General features: G+C 36.3%; 1 protein-coding gene across 1 annotated transcript; it reads left to right on the plus strand.

Moving 5' to 3' along the window:
* On the plus strand, positions 1,638–10,872 carry LOC109825322. Its single transcript, XM_020392159.1, has 5 exons — positions 1,638–1,745; positions 1,820–2,082; positions 8,918–9,129; positions 9,515–9,782; positions 10,396–10,872. The coding sequence occupies exons 1-5, from the start codon at positions 1,697–1,699 to the stop codon at positions 10,681–10,683; spliced, it is 1,080 nt and encodes a 359-aa protein (XP_020247748.1). The 5' UTR covers positions 1,638–1,696; the 3' UTR covers positions 10,684–10,872.

Raw genomic sequence — 21,870 nt, forward strand, 5'->3', positions numbered from 1 at the left:
TAAATTTTTAGTTGCAATTGAAACTCAAAATTTGGTAGGTAAAATGTTACAATTATACCCAAGAGGGTCTACTTAACGGATTCAGATCCTTTTCAATTAGGTGGTAATTAAAAAGGATCTAATTCTTTCAATTCTTATCATCTATCGCAGTTTTAACAAATGATATCACGCCACCTAAATTTTTTATTATGACAAATAGTAGCTTTGATTATTGTGATTTTCAAGTTTATTAGAGTTTTTACATGGTTTTTAAGCTAATAAGAGAATTTTTACATGGTCTAACCTCATCCGCTAGAAAAGATATGGACGGTAAGGATTGAAGGAATTTGACCCTCTCCAATTACCATCTGATTAGAGATGATCTGAACCCCTAGTTGAGTTTGTAAGCTACTTATGAGTAGTACTCTGAGCATCTGCATGAATTTAACTCCCTAAAATACCCAAGATCGTGTGTTGGGGTGTCCCTTAGTTACACTTAGGGGTTTGATACCCATAATAAAAAAGTCATAATTATATTTTCAATTACGTAAAATAAATCCAATTACATTTTTTTATTTCTTATAACTACAAGATTCTTAAAATAAAATACTTGTAAACATAAACTTAAGGTGGGCATGGGTCGGGTCGACCCGTGCGCTGACCCGTCCCAACCCACCATGGATCACAACCCAGCTCGGTCCGTAGTGGGCCAAGCCCCACCTGGCATTTGATATACCCAGGTCAGTGGCGGGGTTGGGTCTAGCCCTAGATCCGTGACCAGAGAAATAAGCTCGGCGCACCATTGACTTGGTCGAGGCTCGACGCACCATTGACTTAGCCTGACCCAGCCCAACTCACCATTGACCCGGCTCGATGCAGAAGAATGGACACTAGAATAGCAAATAAGACCTTTCCTTAAAGAATTTGACAAATATAACTTGGAGGAATTCGGCTTCTTGAACATTAAACATATTTTTTCTTTTTTCCTCTTATATTTCTAATTTAAATTTAAACTAAAGGAAAGTTATTAACTTCTCATGGATGTAGGTCTTCCTTTGAAGTTCGAACCACATATATCTTTGTGTTTGCGATGTTTTTCTGTGTGATGTTTATCTTTTTCTATATATATATATATATCATTTAAAATAAGGAGTGAAATGGAAAAAAAATTATTTAAATATAATTTAATAGATATGAGTACAAAGTTAATATAATTTAAAATTTAGAAATGAAAAAGATTATGAAAAAAAAACCCACAAGCCGGACCACGACCCGTGGGCCGTGTGATAGGTTCTCGGGCTCAATCATGATTTCCGGATCAGAAAAGTAGGCCGACCTACTATGACCTCGGGCCGTCCTGGGCTAGACTCGGCGTGACCCCCGATTGAACTCGCGGGTCACGGGCCTGAACTGGCCCGACCCACGCCCACCCCTACATAAACTGCAATTTTTTAAACATGGCTTATAATATTTTTATAAACTAATAATTTTTTTTATTTGGTGATACTATTTGACTTGATAATACTCATAAGTGATCTAGCCGATAAAAATATTTTTTCTATTCATCCTTCTTAAAACGAGTGGTGGCCTACTTAACTTAATATACTCCACTTTAATTAGTTTTACCGACCATCGACCCTTTTCCTCTTCTTGCAAGGACCCCACACACATTATATATTTGCTCCCTCAAACTGTCAAACATAAAAAGAACTCAGCCATGGCCGCTGAAAATTCCGCCATCAACAAGAAATCAAGCTCCTCTTCAGGTTTCAAAGGCACCCCCGTTTTCTTTTCATCAATCTTTCAGTCATGCACCCTAACTGTTTTCTAAAATGCTCAGGTAAAGGAGCAAGGCTGTCCCTCATCCTTGCTCTTGTAATTGGGTTTGGGAGTTGGCCATTCTATGTCGCAATCCAACCTGAAAAGCCCAAACTTTGCGGGTCGGATGGCGGCCCACCCGTTACCTCTTCGAGGATCCGGTTAAGGGATGGCCGGTTCCTGGCCTACTCAGAGAGTGGGGTGGATAAGGAGTTGGCGAAGTACAAGATTGTGTTTTGTCATGCGTTTGCGAGTTCTAGGCTCCATGGGCTTCAGCCGTCGCCTGTGAGTTTCTGTATCTTTTTTCCAGTATATTTATGCAATTTTTTTTTTGTTTATATGAACTGAGTTCATCTGTAATTTGGGTGATGTTGATTCACGAGAGGGAGGTGATTTTAAGTGTAGTTGTGATAGGTAGGTGAGATTTTAAGGGCGTTATGTTAGAGGCGCAAGGGGTTTTGGTGAAGTAGACATTGATTGCGACATGAACAATTGCGCCCAATACATTGTGATATTGGCTTTTTGGTATGATCCCCTTACATTTTAATAATTTGAAATTAGTCTTTCGGATAATTGAAATTCCAATAAGGCCCCCCCAAGTTCTTATATCCTGCTGCCTCCACTCTTGATTAGAGGTGTTACTTTGAAACACCATTATAAGAATTGGGGACATAGCATTCAACTTCACTACTTTTGAGGTATAAGTTTGGAGGGGAAAGAACTTATAACAATTGGGCTCTGAATGACAACGTCGATGATTTGACGGACTGCATTCAATATATTAAAGATTTAAAGGACTAACGTTGAAAAATACCCTTGGATGAATCAGGTTCTTCAGTGAGAATGTTAATCATATGGAATTTTCTATTTAGGGCCTGTTTGGCTATTTCCAAAAAAAAACCGGAAATGGAAATGTAGTTCTTGAAATGAATTCAAGACAATTCAAGTCATTTCCTAGTTTTCGTTTTTTTTGTTTGTTTCGCAAAGAAAAGGTTCATTTTCACTGCCAAGTCACACAAACAGACAAAAAAAACCTCTATAGTAACAGTGCTTTGATTTCTATTTCTTGTGTTTGTTTGAGAACAAGAAAAAGGAAATGATAAATGTGGCATTTAAATATTTCGTTTTATTCTTCTGAACTATTCAAACAGTGTTTTTACTAATTAATAATTCTCAGATGAGACATTTCCAAGTGTTTTCAGCCCAATTTGGTGTGAAAACACATTTCTTGAAAAATTAAGGTGGCAACACATGTGGCACTTTATTTCTTGAAAACTAAAGACGAAACAAACACTTGAAATGGAAACCTCTTGAAAACAAAAACACATGTGGCACATGGGGGTTTTCTTGAAAGGTGAGGTGGCAACACATTTCCATTTTTTTTAGCAAACAAACAGACCCTTAGTAATTTGGAATATGATGCGGTAAACGAGAGGCAAGTGATTTGGGTGTAGGCGTGTGTTAGGTAGGTGAGGTTTTATGGGTCTTACCTTAAAAAAGAGAGAGGGTTTGTGATGTACACATTTACTTGGACATGGACATGTGGGCCTAATGCATTTATAATGTCTGGTTATTTATCTCTATCTACACTACTATATTAAAACCCAATTCTAAAAAATGTCCTTCATTCTTCCTTTCGTAGTGCGATTTCTATTACATCAACTCAATGGTTTAATTGTCTGGTTATTTATAATACTATATTACATCAACTCAACGGTTTAAATGTTATTCTCACCCTTTTTTGTTATTTTTCCTTCTCTGTCTTTCTCATGCATATTTTGAGATGGGAGTACACTTTGAAAATTTGATGCGTTAATAACAACCCAAGTATCACAGCTGGTATTAGAAAAATACTAACTTTCTTTAAAAAAAAAGGTTGTTTTGGATATTACTCGCTCAAATTTTCAATACTTGTATATTACTTCCTCAAATCTTTGAAGTTGCTCGTAAGTCACTTAAATCATCAGGAATCTTACAGTCTGGTCCCTAAGGCTTTGTTTGGTAACAGGTTAATGGAAGGGTTTAAGAGGGTTTAACCTCTCATTAACCCTCCACACAACAAACATACCAAGGGATTTGTTATCCCTCACGTGATTGAATATCTACAGTTCACCCGTCTACTGACGACTTAACAAATCCTCGTGAAGAGGCGGAGTGACTTTACTCCCCACCTTCTTTAATTACGCAAAGAGGGTAGGAAGCGGGTATAAAAAAGTAGGTGGGAAGCTATAGATCCAAAGGGATATAATTCTGCTATGTCATGGGCATTCATACTTCTTTGTGGTTGGTCTATGCTACATGACCAATGAAGCAAAAAAATAGAACTTTGACCTAGTGGCCTCTTTCAAATAAATTCATCTTTATAAATACAACAATTATTTGTGCTATGGTATCAAATGAAGTTTGTCTGTGTAAAACAACTTATCCAACTTACTAAATTTTCATGTGATATGTTGCATAATGGTGCAATAAGGTTATAAGCTGAATGTACTTTTAAATTTACATTCTAAACTTTTACTATTGTTTATATTTTAGATAGTTAAAAATTTTATATAATATTTTAGTAGTACAAATGAATGTAGTTTTTAGTTGAATGAATCTTAATTGAATAATTGTTATTGGTTTTTCCAAACTTTCAATAAGGTTAATATTGGAATATTAGAAAAACTTAGAGGGATTAGCCTACTTAACCTCTTTTTTTTTTTCTATTTGCCAAAAACAAAAAATTAACCATTCATGTACAATATCTCATCCAAATGGTATTTATTAAATTTTAACCCATCGTAAAGGGTTAACTATTTAACCCTTCTCCTTAATTCTTCTCTCTTTTAACTCCTTGCCAAACGTCACCTCAATGATGAAAATAACCCTCAGCGAATTTTCCTTTGAAACGTTATTTGCAATTTTCATTGTAAAGTTTTTGACACTTTGATAACCCAAATGTTTACATCATTTTAACTTCAATGCCCCACATGTTTACAACTTTTTTTTAACATTTCATAAAATAATAATAATAATAATTGCTTCCATTTCTATGTCTAATCATAGATCTATCATTTTTACTATTTTTGGATTTGTCCCATTTTAGTTAGAGTTTTAATACTCTTAACCTTTTCTAAAGATATTTTAATTATTGAACGCGCATTGCGCGTGCTGTAATGCTTGTTAGACTCTAAAATCTTTTACATTTTGATATTAGAAACTCAAATCTTACTTTTTTTTGTCAATTTGCATCCCGAAATTCTTTAAGTTGTTTTAAATTATACTTGTTGGAGAAATATCTCTGAATTTTGCTACTGCAGTTTGGTTATAAAATAATTACCTTAGGTAAATTACCTTAATCACCTCGGTCGTTGAAAGCTATCGTCCATTTTTATAATTGTTCTTTGCTCAAGCCTTTAGACTTGTTACCCTAGAGGAGAATTTTTTGGTAAAATATACACTTCTTGGACAATATCTAGGTTTTTCCTTATTTTAGACCCTAACATTTGTGGTAATTTAAAAGAGAGAAAGATTTGGAGGTGTAATGTCAAACTTCAATTTATTTGGTGGTCTAATATTTAAAGGACTATAATGCATTAATATACTAGAAAATTTAATTTTTGATTAATAGAATAGCGATGTTCAAGACAATTAGACTGCATATGGTTGCATCCAATTGGAGAAAACTATAGGATGCCTTCATGGGTTTGTGTTTGTTATTACAGAGAGAAAGGGGAAGTTGAGTTATGGTTTAGTTAATCTGGAAACAGAATGGATATATGCTGTGTGCATTTTGGTATCGAATTGGGATCAATGACCTCGTAGTTGATCTTTTTAGTCAAAATTGGAATCAATCCCTTGTTTGTGAATTGTGAGTCAAAATCCCACAACAAATTGATTCTAAACTAGGTTAAGGCTATTTTTGGATCTAAAGTAATACTGTTCTATTATTCACTACAAAAGAGTGGTTGATGCTCCTATTATTATATGACAAAGTGATATCAGAGCCCATGACGAGTGTCAGAGTTTGGGCTTGCCAGTTGCCACTAAGACGGTCATGAAAGTTCAAGCTCATATTGGTGAAATTTCGCAGCCAGACATGCAACCTTTGATAATGATACAATTCTTAGCTTCCTGAGATGGTTCCTATCATGTATATACAACACATGAGTGTAGCACAATTTCTTATTTCCTCTGGCGATTACAAGACAATATATTCAGTGAGCCAGTGAGAGACAGTACCACAACCCTTAGCTTCTCCATATTACCTTTTGTACGTAATGAGTTTGAGAAACTTGGAGCTAAACCTTTCACTACTTAAGGAGCAAATGCATGTCCATCCTTTAGGGATTAAACCAACTCGATTTTATACCTAAAACTTTGGATCTATTTGAAGTCCTTATGGTTGTACCTGACATAGTCATTACTATGCCACCCTAATCTGTATACCTTGCAGCCCTAAATTGCCGGTCATGGCCTCTGGTTACATAGTTATGGGAAACAAAAGCACCGTGTGGAGGCCCAATATCTCCAAACTATAAGCAGATAATAAATGCATGTCATTAGCAAAATTGATCTTCGTCCACAGGGAGAGCTAACAAATAGAGATTTTACAGGGGAAGAGAAGTATATGAGTTCATAAACCTTTCCCTTGAATCTAACTTCGCTATTACTTTTCTAATTCTCAATCCTTCGAGATTTTGAATTTCTGTCTTTATAATCTTGGATTATGTTTGTTATAGTTACATCAATTCATACAGTGTCATCCTCAACCCACATGCATATGGCTACTTTATTCAAAATTAATGCAAAAAGAAAGAAAAAAAAGAAGAATTGAAGATATGAACGTGGTGCCGATCCTTTTGCAAAATTAAGATGTTAGGAATGGCTCTTTCCTCTCAGTTGTTCTCATGTTAGTTACTATTTCATCATAGATATTCTTAATCACATCATATAACTACACATTGTTTGTTTCCTGAAGGGCTAAAGCTCAATAAATTATTTCCCAGGGTACGGTATCAGAAGATTTTTCTAAATCAGTGTAAAATCACAAGATGAGTCTCCGTTTCTCCTTATATTTTTTCAATAATTACCTTATAAGCAAGTAGTTTCCGGACTACCTTTCTGACATATAAACCAAATTTATGTGGGCATCAACATTTCTTTCTCAGTTATCATCTGACTTTTAAGCTTGATTTTGAGCACGACATAATTTTCTATCTCGTTTTGTTCTTATAAATTACATCCCAAAGTTTTCTCCCCAATCATCATTTTCTCTTCAGGTGGTACTAGATATTTATCTCCTAAACGCTTAGACATTGACGGGAAATTTTGACAGTGACCGTTAGTTTCTAGAATTACGTACTTCTATTTTAACATTGTTGTATGATTCTTTTTAAACAGTTCATTGAAGTATCCTCCACTTTTATTTAATCACTTCTTTATTACTCGGGCTGTGATAATTACTTTTAAAACTTACTTTTATCTAGACCTACCCTTTTCTTCTTTCATCTTAGGTTTCTCTTCCTTCTCTTAATATAAAATTTTGGTTAATTTTGATTAATCATCACTTACTGATTTTCTTAGTTCCAAAAATATAAGCTTTTGAAAATTTAATAATAAAATTTAAATTAATTAGACTAACGTTTTTGTAAACATAAGTGGATATGAGCTCGTCAACCAACTTTTTGTCACTTGATTTTACTTTGAGATTCGTGCTACAAAATAATGCTAGTTTTGAGATGTGTGTCTTGATGTGTATCACATACCACCACTTAAGCTTACATGAGCTTTACTCAATTCATTATGCAATACATTTGTTAAGATGAGAGAAACAGAGAGTAGATATCTGGGTAATGTGTTAAGTAAAATAGAAAGTTGCTTACAGAACAAGATTGGTGTAAAAGAAATGATTGTGCTTTCTGCGTGGGACACACCTGATCCCTTTTGGGGAGAAAAATGCAAATACCTCTGAGAGCTGTGACAACTGTGTCAAGGAGATCCTACTATTTTCTTATGTTTCTCACAAGTTTTGTGAATCAATCACACGTAATCATGCACGCGTTTTTGGAGAATATGCATGCACACTTTCACAAACACACAAGTTACATGTGTGTTTGTAGAATCTGTCAGGAGAGTCACTTTTTCTTCTTCTGATACCTTGTATGTGATGTTGACCTTGATGTAGTATTAACCAATGTGGTGGTTGGAGCCAATAAGTGATTAAACATCTTGTGCATTTTAAAGTTGGAAAAGGGAAGTTAAGTAAAAGTTCTCATTGATCATGCCCTAAAATTCATCAAAATTGAAACTTAACTATGAAATGATTAAAAGAATCTACTTTTTTTGGGGGTAACTGAATGAATTTTTAGTTACCAATTTGAAAATATGTACAGTCCTCAATCCCAGGCAATCCCACTTGGCAGGAGTACAAAAACACGTCACAGCAAATTCTATCCTCACAACAAATCAAATTCTCCTCGCCTATACAGCATCACTCACTGGCACAACAAGCTTTCCAACCTTATTTTTACACTAGAAGACTGTAAACTCCTGACTCTAGCTATCACGTCAACCATAATGTTCTGCACCAATCTATTAGGATGAGTAGCAGTTTTTAAAAAATTGCACATACTCCTCTCCCTCCTCCTGGAGTATACAGCAGCTGCCAAAGCAACAGAAAGGACCTTCATCTTTGGAACCCTGCCTCTACCCTTGTCTACAAAACCACTGAACTTCCTCTCTCCGTGCCATAGGATCTAGTATTTCTCATGTATAAATTAGTAGAGGCTAAAGTTCAAGTATTAACTACATAACAGTTGTATACCTAGGCTCTGTATAGTTTGCATATCTGTGTCTTATAGCTAGACCCAGTTATTTATCAATATGGATTTGAATATGACCATCCAATTAAGTGAGGGTTCCCAAATAAGTCCGGGTTCCCATAGTCGCGTTATGATAGACTGCTGAAAACAATTGCTTGTATAAACATTAGTGTTAGTGAAAGGCGCTTTCAAGATAAAAACATCCTTAGATGTACAGCCCAGTTCAGTGTCCAACCAAATCAACTCGGTTGATTTTTTGATATCAGGAAACGAGATAGTAACCACTTATGAAACAACTAAATCCCTGAATGCAGGATTTAGTGGAAGAGCTAGGTGTGTACATGGTGGGCTATGATCGAGCTGGTTACGGTGAAAGTGATCCCAACCCAAGGCGGTCTCCGAAAAGTGAGGCATTAGATATACAAGAGCTTGCGGACGCATTGAAGCTTGGCTCTAGGTTTTACTTGATTGGTATCTCATTGGGAGGTCATGCTGTTTGGGGTTCCATCAAGTACATCCCAGGAAGGTAAATGAATTTCATTGATTACATTCTTTTAGAAAACTAAGTATTTTGTTTGTAAACTCTTTTATCAAATGCTTAAGGGTAAATTTCACAAGGTCCTCCTGAAGTTTAGGGGGTTTTGCACTAAGTCCTCTCAACTTTTTATATAACAGAAAACCTTTCTAAACTTCTCACTTAAGTATCATGACTGGCGACTTCTGAACAGTTTTTACTCCTATCAATCAAATAGAAGTTCTATATTTTCATTTTTAAATAAGGATAGGTAAAAAAGTAAAATTAATAGTTTGGGAGATTTTTTTTAACCACAAAAGTTCGGGGTTGTCCATTTTTTTTTGTCGTTGGAAGTTTACCTATTTTGCTTGAACAACTAAATGAGATTGCAACGCAGGCTGGCTGGAGCTGCACTTTTGGCTCCTGTTGTGAACTATCGTTGGCCTGGATTTCCGAAGAATCTCATAACAGAGGCATACAACAAGCAACACTTGGGCGATCAGTGGGCTCTCAGGATTGCATATTACGCACCCTGGTTGTTCAACTGGTGGATGAATCAATCTTGGCTTCCAACTTCAACAGTAATCAGTGGGAAGGTTCACCTGCCCAATCGCTGGGATTCTCAAGTCCGTGACCAAGCCTTATCTAATGGGATGGCACAAAAGGTTGCTTCTCTTCTTTCTCTTGTTTAGTCTCCCCAATAACCGCGTTGCACCAAAACTCCCAAGTCTTGGTGCCCGTTTGAAGGTTATAATTTTATCTTGCCACTGCAGTTTGAACATCCTTTTCATGTGTGGAAACTAGGGCAGTGCAGCGGTATTTTTTAAGAATTAATTACGGATAAACCCCTTGCACTATCGCCCAATTGTGGATAGACATCTGTGGTTCTGTTGTTACAAATGGCAGAACCCATGTCATCTAATTGCAGATAGAAACACTTGAGTGTTTACCCTCAAGTTGTCTATTTGTCAAAAAAATAATTTTCTCTTTCTCGATGCGTTAAAGGAGTAAAAAAAGATCACTCAGCGAGGCGTCAATCTATGATACTACAGGGGGTGTATCTGCAATTAACATAAAAGAAATACAATTTAAAATACGTGGTGGGTGACAGGGGGTGTATCTGCAATTAACATAAAAGAAATACAATTTAAAATACGTGGTGGGTGGAATTTGAACCTAAGCTGTGCTGCTATCATCTTAAGGAGGGTGGAGGGTTATAATTTTATATTCTTAACATATTTGATTTAAGTTTGATGTTTTATGACTTGGCATTGACAGAGATTTCAACTGGCAACACAGCAAGGAATTCACGAGTCCTGTTACAGAGACATGATGGTGACATTTGGAAAGTGGGAGTTTGATCCTATGGATCTCTTGGAACCGCCATTTCCTGTTCATTTATGGCAAGGCGATGAAGATGGGCTTGTTCCGGTCACACTGCAGCGTTTCATTGCCAGCCGTCTCAAATGGATTGAGTATCATGAACTCTCAATGACAGGGCATTACCTTCCAACTGTTCCAGGCCTTGGTGATGTTGTGCTTAAAACCCTGTTGGTTTCATCTTGAACTTGAAAACTTTTTAATGCGAAGTGCCTGAAAATGGGGATTCACCCCTTTAGCAAATTAAACGTGCTCAGTAAACATATATTTCTAATTAACATATATGTATACCAGCTCAGTAAAAGGGATGGATGGTATAAGAGTACTTGAAACAGTTGTGGAATTTATTTATGCATTTTGGTGAAATTGCTAGCAGCTTCACTGTAGCACCTGTTTTACCTCATTTTATCACAAAAGTAACCGGAACATAACAAGATGAGCTATGGTTTTCATTAGCTATGAAAGTTATTTTTCGACAAACTTTGGGAGGACACAAGTATCAAATGTCGGATACGAGGCTGTTCGATGTTGAGTCAACTCACCAAGTTAATCCGATGTGTGATACATCCGGCATAAGATGGATCGTAACCCTGTAAGCAAACTAGAGCATCACGATAGGTAGTGGGGAAGAAAACTTTGGTTAACTTAACATTGTAGTCTGATCTCATCTCTCTTCTTTTTGAGAAGTAGAACGAAGAAGCGTTTAGGATACAGGAGACAATAGTATAATCTTCGAGTATCTTTAAGAAACCTAAGTAAAATAAAAGATTGATAGAATTATGCCTCCTCAGTGTTCAAGATAAAAATTATTAGAGGGCATTTGTAACAGTGAAAGAAAAACTTTACGAATGCTGGATTTTACATCCCAATTTCATTCCAACAAAGAGTAAATAGCAAAAACGATTGTTGGTAGTATTCATTGGTAGTCATTTGTTCAAAGAAAAGAAAACAAAGTAACAGTGAAAGAAAAACTTTACAAATGCTGTATTTACTCTTTATTGGAATGCAAAATGCAGCATTTGTAAAATCTGTAGCGTTCATCAGTAGTCATTTGTTCAAAGAAAAGAATACAAAGTAACAGTGAAAGAAAAACTTTACAAAGGCTGTATTTTACATTCCAATTTCATTCCAACAAAAGAGTAAATAGCAGAACTGACTGTCTACTACCAACATAGTTCATAACAAAATTGGTTGCGTACTAGCGCGAAAAATGACAAATAAATAAATAAATAAATATCATTTACAGTTTCCACGTTTCCATGACACTAAAAACCGTTAAAGCTTCTCTAAAGTATCAGTAATTAAATATTTATTTGCTTTTGCTCTTTGTCTGCGTGATGTTTGTTCTGCTACCCCAGAATCATCGTAATCTGCAGAAGAAATTTCGACCTTAGTCATGATCCTCTTTTTTCTCTCAGATTATTAGTGAAGTAAGGATGGGGTAATAAATATCGAAGGCGATGTACCAAAATACGGGAAACTGGAGGTGCACAACAGGTTTTTCTTGCTTTATTATTGGGCTCATTTTTCAGACCAAGATCTTGATTATTTTCAGAGGCCATGAATTTTGGTCACCCATCTAACGGAGACAGCTTAACTACAAATTCCTATATATGTTAAAGGTTCAGACGACTATCAGCGCCATTAGGGGTGTGGAGATATATGGATGATATTTTAAGAATAGAACTCATGAAGCTCAGATGTTATAACTCATACTGTTTCGAAAAACAAACGACCGAATGGATACAACTAGAATCAGTGCTTCCACGTCCTAATTAAAGAGTACCCATGAGAAAAAAAAAATAAATTCTTAATACCAATGAAGTTTGCAATCCAAATATCCCTATGGTAAATAAATAACAACTGAAAAAAGGGCACAATAGACCTTAAACTGAATAGGAACACAAGTAACGTATTTTTCGTATGCAGTAGTTTATGAGCTGAAAAGAGTAAAAGTCACCTGAAGGCTTGGGAGAGTGGATGGTGTAATTTTAGAAACATCATCTCTTGAAGATTTATCTCCCAGTCTTTGTAGGGTTTGAACTATGCGAAATGTGATTACTTGCATTATTTCTCAGCATGTCGATTATGTTGCTAGACTGAAAGTAGGAACATGATGAAATTTATATTTGCCTGAAGAATATGCTTGCATTAATTAAAACTAAACATGAAGTTTCAGCTTCATGCCATAGAACTCTCTAATCTGTCGAGATAAGGCTGATTCCTTCTCAATTTCAGAAAATGGGAGTCCATGACCATCGGCGACAAAAATGTCCTATAGAAAACGATATATTCTCAATATTTACAACAAATCTATAGAGAAATAGAAAAAGGCCAAGACGTTATTCATCTAACCCTAATCTTTCTTAAATAGAGATTAGGAGAATATTACAAAATAGGTATGAGATAAAATTATATCTAATCATATCTCCCAATATGTCATAATATATTTTTTAATAAAAGCTAAACAACTAGCAGAAAGGAAGAACCATCTTTCTTAATGAAAAATCCAAGAAACATTCACTCAACTATTCTGCCATAAAAGATATGACCCAAAGATTATGCCGTAGCAATCAATGAAATTGATATATGGTCATACTCACAAATAACAAATATTGCATTGAATTGTATGCGCTAGAAACTGCACATAGAAACTGTTCAGTATTAGTCACAATGATGGATCCTACATAGACATTTTGAGAGGTACTAGGGGCACACTGTTAGATTTAATCTAATAAATCTATTTGTGGGCACATATGATTAATCAATGTGTATTGCTATCTTTCAGGATAACCCACTAAAGTGATCAATTAAGTTGGGTTAATGGGTATTTAAATATAATCATGGGGTTATATGTGCAGATACCAGGTTGTAATTGTGATTTATTGAGGGGCTAAATTACAAAAGTACAACATCTATAAATAAGGGGTTATGGTCCCTAACCTAGGGTTACATTCTCTAATTCTCTTCACCCCCATCTAAGAGAGAAATTCGGCTAAGGAGAAACCCTAAGGTTAGAAGATCATCAAAAAAACCCAAATCAAGATTTCATCTATGGATTCAGGTATAAGCTTCCGCTCTTTTGATTTTGTTAATCTCTTTGAATTAATCATGGCTATATGGTTTTAGATCTCAAGTTTTGATTTAGATCTAACAAGTGGTATCAGAGCCACCTTGATTAATTCTTAGGGATTTAAGTTTTATTGGGTTTTTGATCTTAAATCTCTGGTTAAAGATTTAATTTTTTGGGTTCGGATGAACAATAACGAAAATTTTCGGATGAACAGTGAAGTTTTTTGTTCGGATGAACAGTAAAGTTTTTTTCGGATGAAAAGTAACTGAAAAATCGCCGGTGGACAGTAACTTTTAGGATTTTTTTGGATTTTTCTTTGCTTTTTTCTTCAATTTTTTCCAATTCTGGATCTGTTTTGAAAATAAAAATCAAATATTTTTGGGTTTGTCGGCGGCGGTTTCAATTTGAAACCCTAAGGGTTTGTGCGTGCGTGAAACGTGGCGAACATTAAGGAGGTGGTTACCTCAAATTTTGGCGAAGCGGTAAGCTTCAAACGAACCTCGCGTTCGTTCAATTTTAACCGAACTTCGCGTTCAAACGAACTTCGCGTTCGTTATCAAGTGAGCCTCGCGCTCAACGAACCTCGCGTTCGTTCTAAGGTGAACCTCGCGTTCAACTCAGGTGAGCGTCAAGCTCAATTTTAACGAACCTCGCGTTCGTTCTAAGGTGAACCTCGCGTTCAACTCAGGTGAGCGTCAAGCTCAATTTTAACGAACCTCGCGTTCGTTCTAAGACGAACCTCGCGTTCGTACTTCAGACGAACCTCGCGTTCGTACTTCAGACGAACCTCACGTTCGTACTTCAGACGAACCTCGCGTTCGTACTTCAGTCGAACCTCGCGTTCATTTTTTAAACGAACCTCGCGTTCGTTCCCAAGTTGAACCTCACGTTCTTTTATCAAACGAACCTCGCGTTCGTTCATTTTCAGACGAACCTCGCGTTCGTGCTTAAGTGAGTCTCGTACTCAATTTAGTCGAACCTCACGTTCGAAGTTAAGGGAACTTCGTGTTCATTATGGTTAAGCCTCGGCTTCTCATGGGTCCACTTTGGTATACTTAATTTATTCAATTAAGTTATGGGCCCTAGTTAAGCTGTGAGACCCCCAATTAAGTTTGGAATTACAGTTGATTTAAATTTTTTAATGTTAAATCTAATTCGTGTTTTTAATCAATATTATTCAAATATTATGACACTAAGTATCTGGTTGTCTCTCATCCAATTGATGAATGAAACAAGAAGTTTGCCAAAGTAACCGTCTCTTGTGTAGATTGTTCATGAGGAATGTAAGTATGTTTTGTGTGTAGTGCTTTCCGTGTAAATATTTAATCGGCCCCAAAGGTAAGGTTAATATTATTTAGACTGTAACACATCTGCGATGAATAAGCGTGTGACAATTAATAAGGTTTACTATGTAATAATGAATCGATCAAGATAGTTTCCATTATTTGACATGAGTATTGTCAATGTTTTTATCATTTGCCAACAAGGTATCACTTACAATTAGATATTACTGTCCAAGACTTGATATAATGTTGTGCCGGTATCTTGGATGGGGGGATTGTCATATTTGAATTTTATTGATTATGGTATTGAGTGAGCAATTTTTTCTTTATCTTCAGCTAATGCATCTCCTGCAATAATTGTCTGCTAACATCAACTCCATTCCCATGCCTAAATGGACAACACTTGCAAGTTTGGAAAGAGAACATATTAATGTTCCTTGGCTGCATGGATCTTGACTATGCATTAAGAACTGAACAACCCAACCTCTCAATCGGATAGCGCACTCCTGGATCAAAGAGCGGAGCATGAGAATGGGAGTTCAAATCCATGAGTCTTATGAATCAATTAAGCGCGGCGTTTCGGAACTTCAGGGGGCATAGAATCCGAAGGGATTACATAAGGGCTAAAGATTTCCTTGCCGAATTGAGTAGCGTTCTGCGAACAAACGATAAGGTAGAAACAAGCACGCTTTTAAAACGCTCGCATGATTTCAATGAAGTATAAGGGCAAAGGAATATCAGGGAGTACATTATGGAAATGTCTCATATTGCTTCCAAAGCTTAAGAGCACTTAACCTCAAATCTTTGGTGACGAGTATTGTTGCATCTGGTTTTGTGTCTCTTCCTGCCACAGTTCAATCAATTTTAAGCGCTCAAGTTGATAACTGTCAAAAGGAGGAAATGGACTCTAAATGAGCTCATTTCAATACTGTGTGCAAGAAGAACAGATTGAAGCACAAGAAAGACAAAAGTGCTCATTTTGGCATGCCTCTAAGGATAAGGCAAGAAAAGAAGAATGATAAGGAAGCTGCTAAGGGTCCAGTGAGAAGAAGCAACATAAGGATAATCAGGGTTGTTTCTTTTGTAAGAAGCCTGGACATGTAAGGAAGGAACTGTTACAAAATAATCACCCTGGCGTGAATAAAAGGGTAACGTTCTTGCTTTGGTTTGTTCTGAGGTTAATTTGAGCTTCAGTACCTAGAAACACTGGTGGTGGGTTAGAACTCTGGTGCTAACTACTCCATAAGTGTTTCTATGCAGCGTTGCATGAGCTACGAAAGCCAAGCTGATGTGAACGCACATCTTTGGGTTGCGACGCGACATATCGGGTACGATGTGAAAGCATGGGCATTCTTAGGTTGTTGTTAGGAACTGGTTATTACTTTGCGATTAAAAATAGATACTTTTGTAGTACGTCTTTAGACAGAATTGGTTTCTAGTTTCTGTATTGGACAAAATACAGCGTTCATTCTGTTCATTTGGAAACCAGTCAATTCAGTTTATCTTTTAATTCAATGTTGTGGGAACCGTTACTTGGTATTGTTTATGACAAGCCTATATTTAGCCTTGATACAATTGCTTCTTACAATGAACCTTGACATTGTTGGAATACGTGGTTACATTCAAGCGTAATAATAGGAAAAAATTCGGGCGACTATTATGCATAAGCGCTTAGGTCATATCTCAAAAGGTTAGAAATTGCAGCGGTCTTGTGTCTATGCATTTTGGATTCCCTTGATTTTTCGGACTTCGACTATGTGTTGAATGTATCAAGGACGGAAAACAGACCAAAGTGAAGAGATTAGCCTAGCAACAGATCTTTCGGATGGTCTTAGAATTGATCATACGGAATATTTGTGGGCCATTCCCTACGGAATCCTGGAATGGTCCCAATATTTTATATATTCATAAGACGATTACTCACGTTATGGGCACCTAGTATCTTATTCATGCAAAATACTGAAGTCTCTGACATGTTCAAAGCCTATTTAACAGCTGAAGTGAAGAAATCAAGCTCAACAGAGAGAATTAAAACTGTCAGATCTGATCGTCGCGGTGGTGCAGTACTACGCGTAGATATGCATGCGTTCAGGTGAACAACGCTCCTAGGACCATTTGCTACGATTACCTAGAGGAATGCGGTATCGTCGCCACAGTAACCTAGCCGGGATCACCTAGCATGAATGGTGTAGGCTGAAAAGCGAAAATACGGACTCTTAAGAATAGTGGTAAGAAGTTATGATTGCTCATTCTTCTTACCAGAGTCCACTTCCTGGGGAGACAGCACTTAAAGGACAACAGCTTAAAATTCTGATAGAGTACCAAGTAAAGCCAGTTGCCTAAAACACCGTTATGAGCTTTGGACTTGGTCGACAGCCCAGTTTAAAACATTTTACATATTTGGGGATGTCCGAAGCTGAGGCAAGGCCTATATAGGCCAAAGAAAAGATAATTGACTCCCAAAACAGTTAAGCAGCTACTTTATTGGATACTCTGAACGCTCTAGGGGCTATAAGTTTATGATACCACTAATAGAGAGGAATAATTTTTGCAGCACGGGAAACACGCTGCAACATTCTTTGAGGATGTTGAGTTTGGGGGGAGAAATAATGGTTAGAGACATGGCTTTGAGGAGGAATTGACTCGAGATACAATCCATAACAGTTACTTCTGATAATATTCGGGTTCCCTATACCTGTTGTTGCTCAAGAGTAAATCCGGAAAGCCTCAAGATGATAATGTGAACAAACCCCTGGTTCCAAAGAACAAACTCAACAACACCTCAAGAACCAGTGCTATTAAGGAGATCCACGAGACGAAGGAGAAAATGTATTCCGGATGAATTATATTTGGTATCTCCGAAGAACATGAGGAAAGTAGTGGAATGTTAGAAGATTGAATCCAATCAACTTCTATCAGCGCCATGAAAAGTCTAACTCTCACATGGATGATGCCATGAATGAAGAGTATAAGTCTATATGCAAGACAATAAGGTTTGGTAACTTGTCGCCATTACCAGAAGGTGGCAAAACCAATTGCGTTGTAAATGGATTTTTAAAACCAAACCGGGATGGCAAAACGGAATGTGGAGAGCGATATAAGGCCCACGTCTTGTGGGCTCAAAGGCTATACTCAAAAGGAAGGCATTGATTATACAGAGACTTTCTCTCAGGTTTCATCGAAAGACTCCTTTCAGAATAATCATGGACTTGTTGCTCATTATGACTTGATGTACATCAGCATGGAATGTTAAGACAGCACTTTCTGAATGGCGAATTGATGAAGATGATTCTATAATGTCGTGGCAACCAGAAAACTTTGTGTCAGGAGAGCCAAAGAATATCGGTTTGCAAATTAAGGAAAATCCATCTATGGACTCAAGCAAGCTCCTCGTCAATGGTAATCCAATAAGTGCGCCGGCCGGTGGCGGGGCCGGCCGGACGAATGCAACAAATAGTTATCTCGTTCGGACTTTTGAGATGAACATTGTTGATTGACTGTGTATATCACAAGTTCAGTGGGAGCTAAGTATTATTTTCTGGTTCTGTAATCTCGATCGACATCTTGCTTGCCACTAAATGATATTAGGCATGTTGCCACCGAACAGAGATTTCTATTCAAAGAATTTTGCAGATGAAAGATCTTGGGGGACGCCTCTTTTAATATATAGGGAATGCCAGATACATGACAGATCGGTCTCCGGGGTATTCGTCTTGCGATTATCACAACAAAAGAGCTGTGCGAGATCGCTCTCGGGGTATTCTTGGATTATCACAAAAGAGCTATATCGATAAGATACTTAAAATGTTTAGCATGCAAGATTGCAGACCAGGTGACACCCCTGTTTCTAAAGGAGACAAGTTTAGTCTCAATCAGTGCCCTAAAGGTAACCTTGAAATTTAGGAAATGCAGAAGATTCCTTATGCTTCGGCTGTAGGAAGTCTAATGTATGCTCAGGTATGTACGCGTCCGGATATTGCGTATATTGTTGGGATGTTAGGCAGATACTTAAGCAACCCTGGTATGGATCATTGGATAGCAGTCAAAAGGGTTATGAGGTATCTTCAGAAAACAAAAGATTACATGCTCACATACAGAAAATCAGAGAAATTAGAGGTCATTGGGTATTCGGACTCTGATTTTGCTGGATGCCAAGATAGCAGGAAGTCTACATCAGGCTACATTTATATGTTAGCAGGAGGAGCTATATCATGGAAAAGTGTCAAACAAACACTAGTAGCTTCCTCCACTATGGCAGCAGAATTTGTAGCTTGCTATGAGGCATCCAATCAGGGAATATGGCTGCGAAATTTTGTCACGGGACTGCGCATTTTGGAAAATGTTGAAAGACCACTAAGGCTATATTGTGACAATAAATCTGCAGTAATGTATTCCAATAACAACAGGAGCTCAACTAAGTCAAAACATATTGACATTAAGTTCCTGGTTGTGAAAGAAAGGGTACAGAGTGGACAGATATCCATAGAGCACATTGGGACAAACTCCATGATAGCTGATCCTCTTACTAAGGGATTGCCACCTAAGGTCTTTCATGAGCATACTGCTCATATGGGTGTGGTATTATTTGAGGATATTATGTTTTAGTGGAAGTTTGTATTTGTGGTGCTTTATGTTTGGTTGTATTGTCTGATCAGAATAAAGTATTCAGTTAAGACACTCTGTTACATTATGTTTGGTTTTGACCTCACTAAGGAGGACCAGTTGAAAATAGACATGTACTGATCACATTGCATGTAATTTTCATGCTGCGCATCCATGATTGATCTATGTCGTTTGATTGTATTGATATATGTGACCATTGATGGGTCGAGTCACGATAAATGTGACGAAGGCCGCTTTGATCCTATATTGATATAGTCAATGGACAAGATTGTTCGGAAATACCCTTTCAGTGATAGCATTTTTGAGCTCATAAGGTTATACACAATTTAAGGAATCATATGGTGCCCAAGTGGGAGATTGTTAGATTTAATCTAATAAATCTATTTGTGGGCACATATGATTAATCAATGTGTATTGCTATCTTTCAGGATAACCCACTAAAGTGATCAATTAAGTTGGGTTAATGTGTATTTAAATATAATCATGGGGTTATATGTGCAGATACCAGGTTGTAATTGTGATTTATTGAGGGGCTAAATTACAAAAGTACAACATCTATAAATAAGGGGTTATGGTCCCTAACCTAGGGTTACATTCTCTAATTCTCTTCACCCCCATCTAAGAGAGAAATTCGGCTAAGGAGAAACCCTAAGGTTAGAAGATCATCAAAAAAAACCCAAATCAAGATTTCATCTATGGATTCAGGTATAAGCTTCCGCTCTTTTGATTTTGTTAATCTCTTTGAATCAATCATGACTATATGGTTTTAGATCTTAAGTTTTGATTTAGATCTAACACACACCCCCAACCACACCTCCAACCACACCCCTCACTTGCTACAGTGCACTGGACCCAAATGAGATTTTAAAATAAAATCTCATGTGGATCCTAATACACTGTAGCAAGAGAGGTAGTGTGGTTGGAGGTTTGCCCCTATTATTTTCGAATATTTTTTCCCCTGGGGAAGCAAAAATACAACAGTTATACTATGCATTAATAAAAAAAAGGGATTAACTATGACAACATGTGATGAACTTTCATATATGTAACAAGGTTAAAGAAGGATCCAAGTGAAAATGTTAAAAAAATTATTTTTTTCATGAATACTTAAACCATTAATTTAATATATGCACTCATCGTGGAATCAACATACTCTAAAGTTTCTTTTTAAAAAAAATTGCATATAATCACAAACTACAAATTATAAAATCTTATAGAAGACTTGACAATTTGACAATACATTACAAGTTGTATACCATTAAATTTATTTCAAACAATAATAAAAGCAAACGAAATAAATTTAACTATCATATTAATAAAATAGTTGCATAAGTACATGAACATAGAAAATTTATTTCACATATCTATTTCATGATGTAAAACTTTATGAAATTGTAAGAACTCTATTTCACATTTCCATCACAAAATTGTAAACCGTATAAGAAAATAAACCTCATTTTAAATTTCTATTATTACATGCAAAATTAAATGCAAATTGAAAACCCATTTTCCTAATACACTTATATGCAAAGAAAACTACATGAAAAACATGATGTGTGTATACATATATATGGGGTTTTCCCCATATTGGTCTCCTAAGTAGCTAATTTAAAATTAGTCCCTCTACCTAATGCTACTTACTTTGAGCATGATTTTGATGGATTTTGATGTTGATTTTGATTGATTTGGTAATTACCCATCCTTAAGGTATACATATCGGTTATCTAAAATATATCGGATGACCAAAATTCATACCAGATTATGGTTATCAGGGAGATATCGAGGATTAGAAGTAAAAATTAAAGTGTCATATTCGATGGTGAGCATATATAATATAATATGTCCTCAAATGCATGTTAGGTCTCATGTTTATGAGCCTACCATCTAATCTGGTTTTGATGATTAACAAATAATTTTTAACATCATTTTTCGAGTGTTTGCATTTGATTGTTAGGTATTCTACACAAAAATTCTTCGTTGGAGGTTGGTTGGACTTGCGCCTTCACGATGATATCTAAAGGAGGTTGGAAGGAAATCAGAATGAAGCTTTGCATTTCAAGTCAAAAACCTATATCGCTTCATCCCCGCAACTAAGTCGAGCAAATTGAAGATCTTTTGCTTGGGTATAGTAGTTTTGGTTTTATACTTTATGTGTTTATGCTTTAAGCTCAAATGGTACACGTACACGTTATCTTGATTTATTGCATCATACATCCATTTGAGAATATATTATGCTTTTTGGATTATAGACTTAACGATATCATTTTACATCTTTTAAAAAGTCTATTAATCTATCTCAAATCTTATTTGGAGTGAGTTATCAAAATCGAGCATTTAACGACTCCGTATTTTGGTAATTTTTCAAAACAATAAGTTTTCACAAATGGAAAATGA

This window comes from Asparagus officinalis, chromosome 10 (genome assembly GCF_001876935.1).
Source record: "Asparagus officinalis chromosome 10, Aspof.V1, whole genome shotgun sequence".
Classification (NCBI taxonomy): domain Eukaryota; kingdom Viridiplantae; phylum Streptophyta; class Magnoliopsida; order Asparagales; family Asparagaceae; genus Asparagus; species Asparagus officinalis.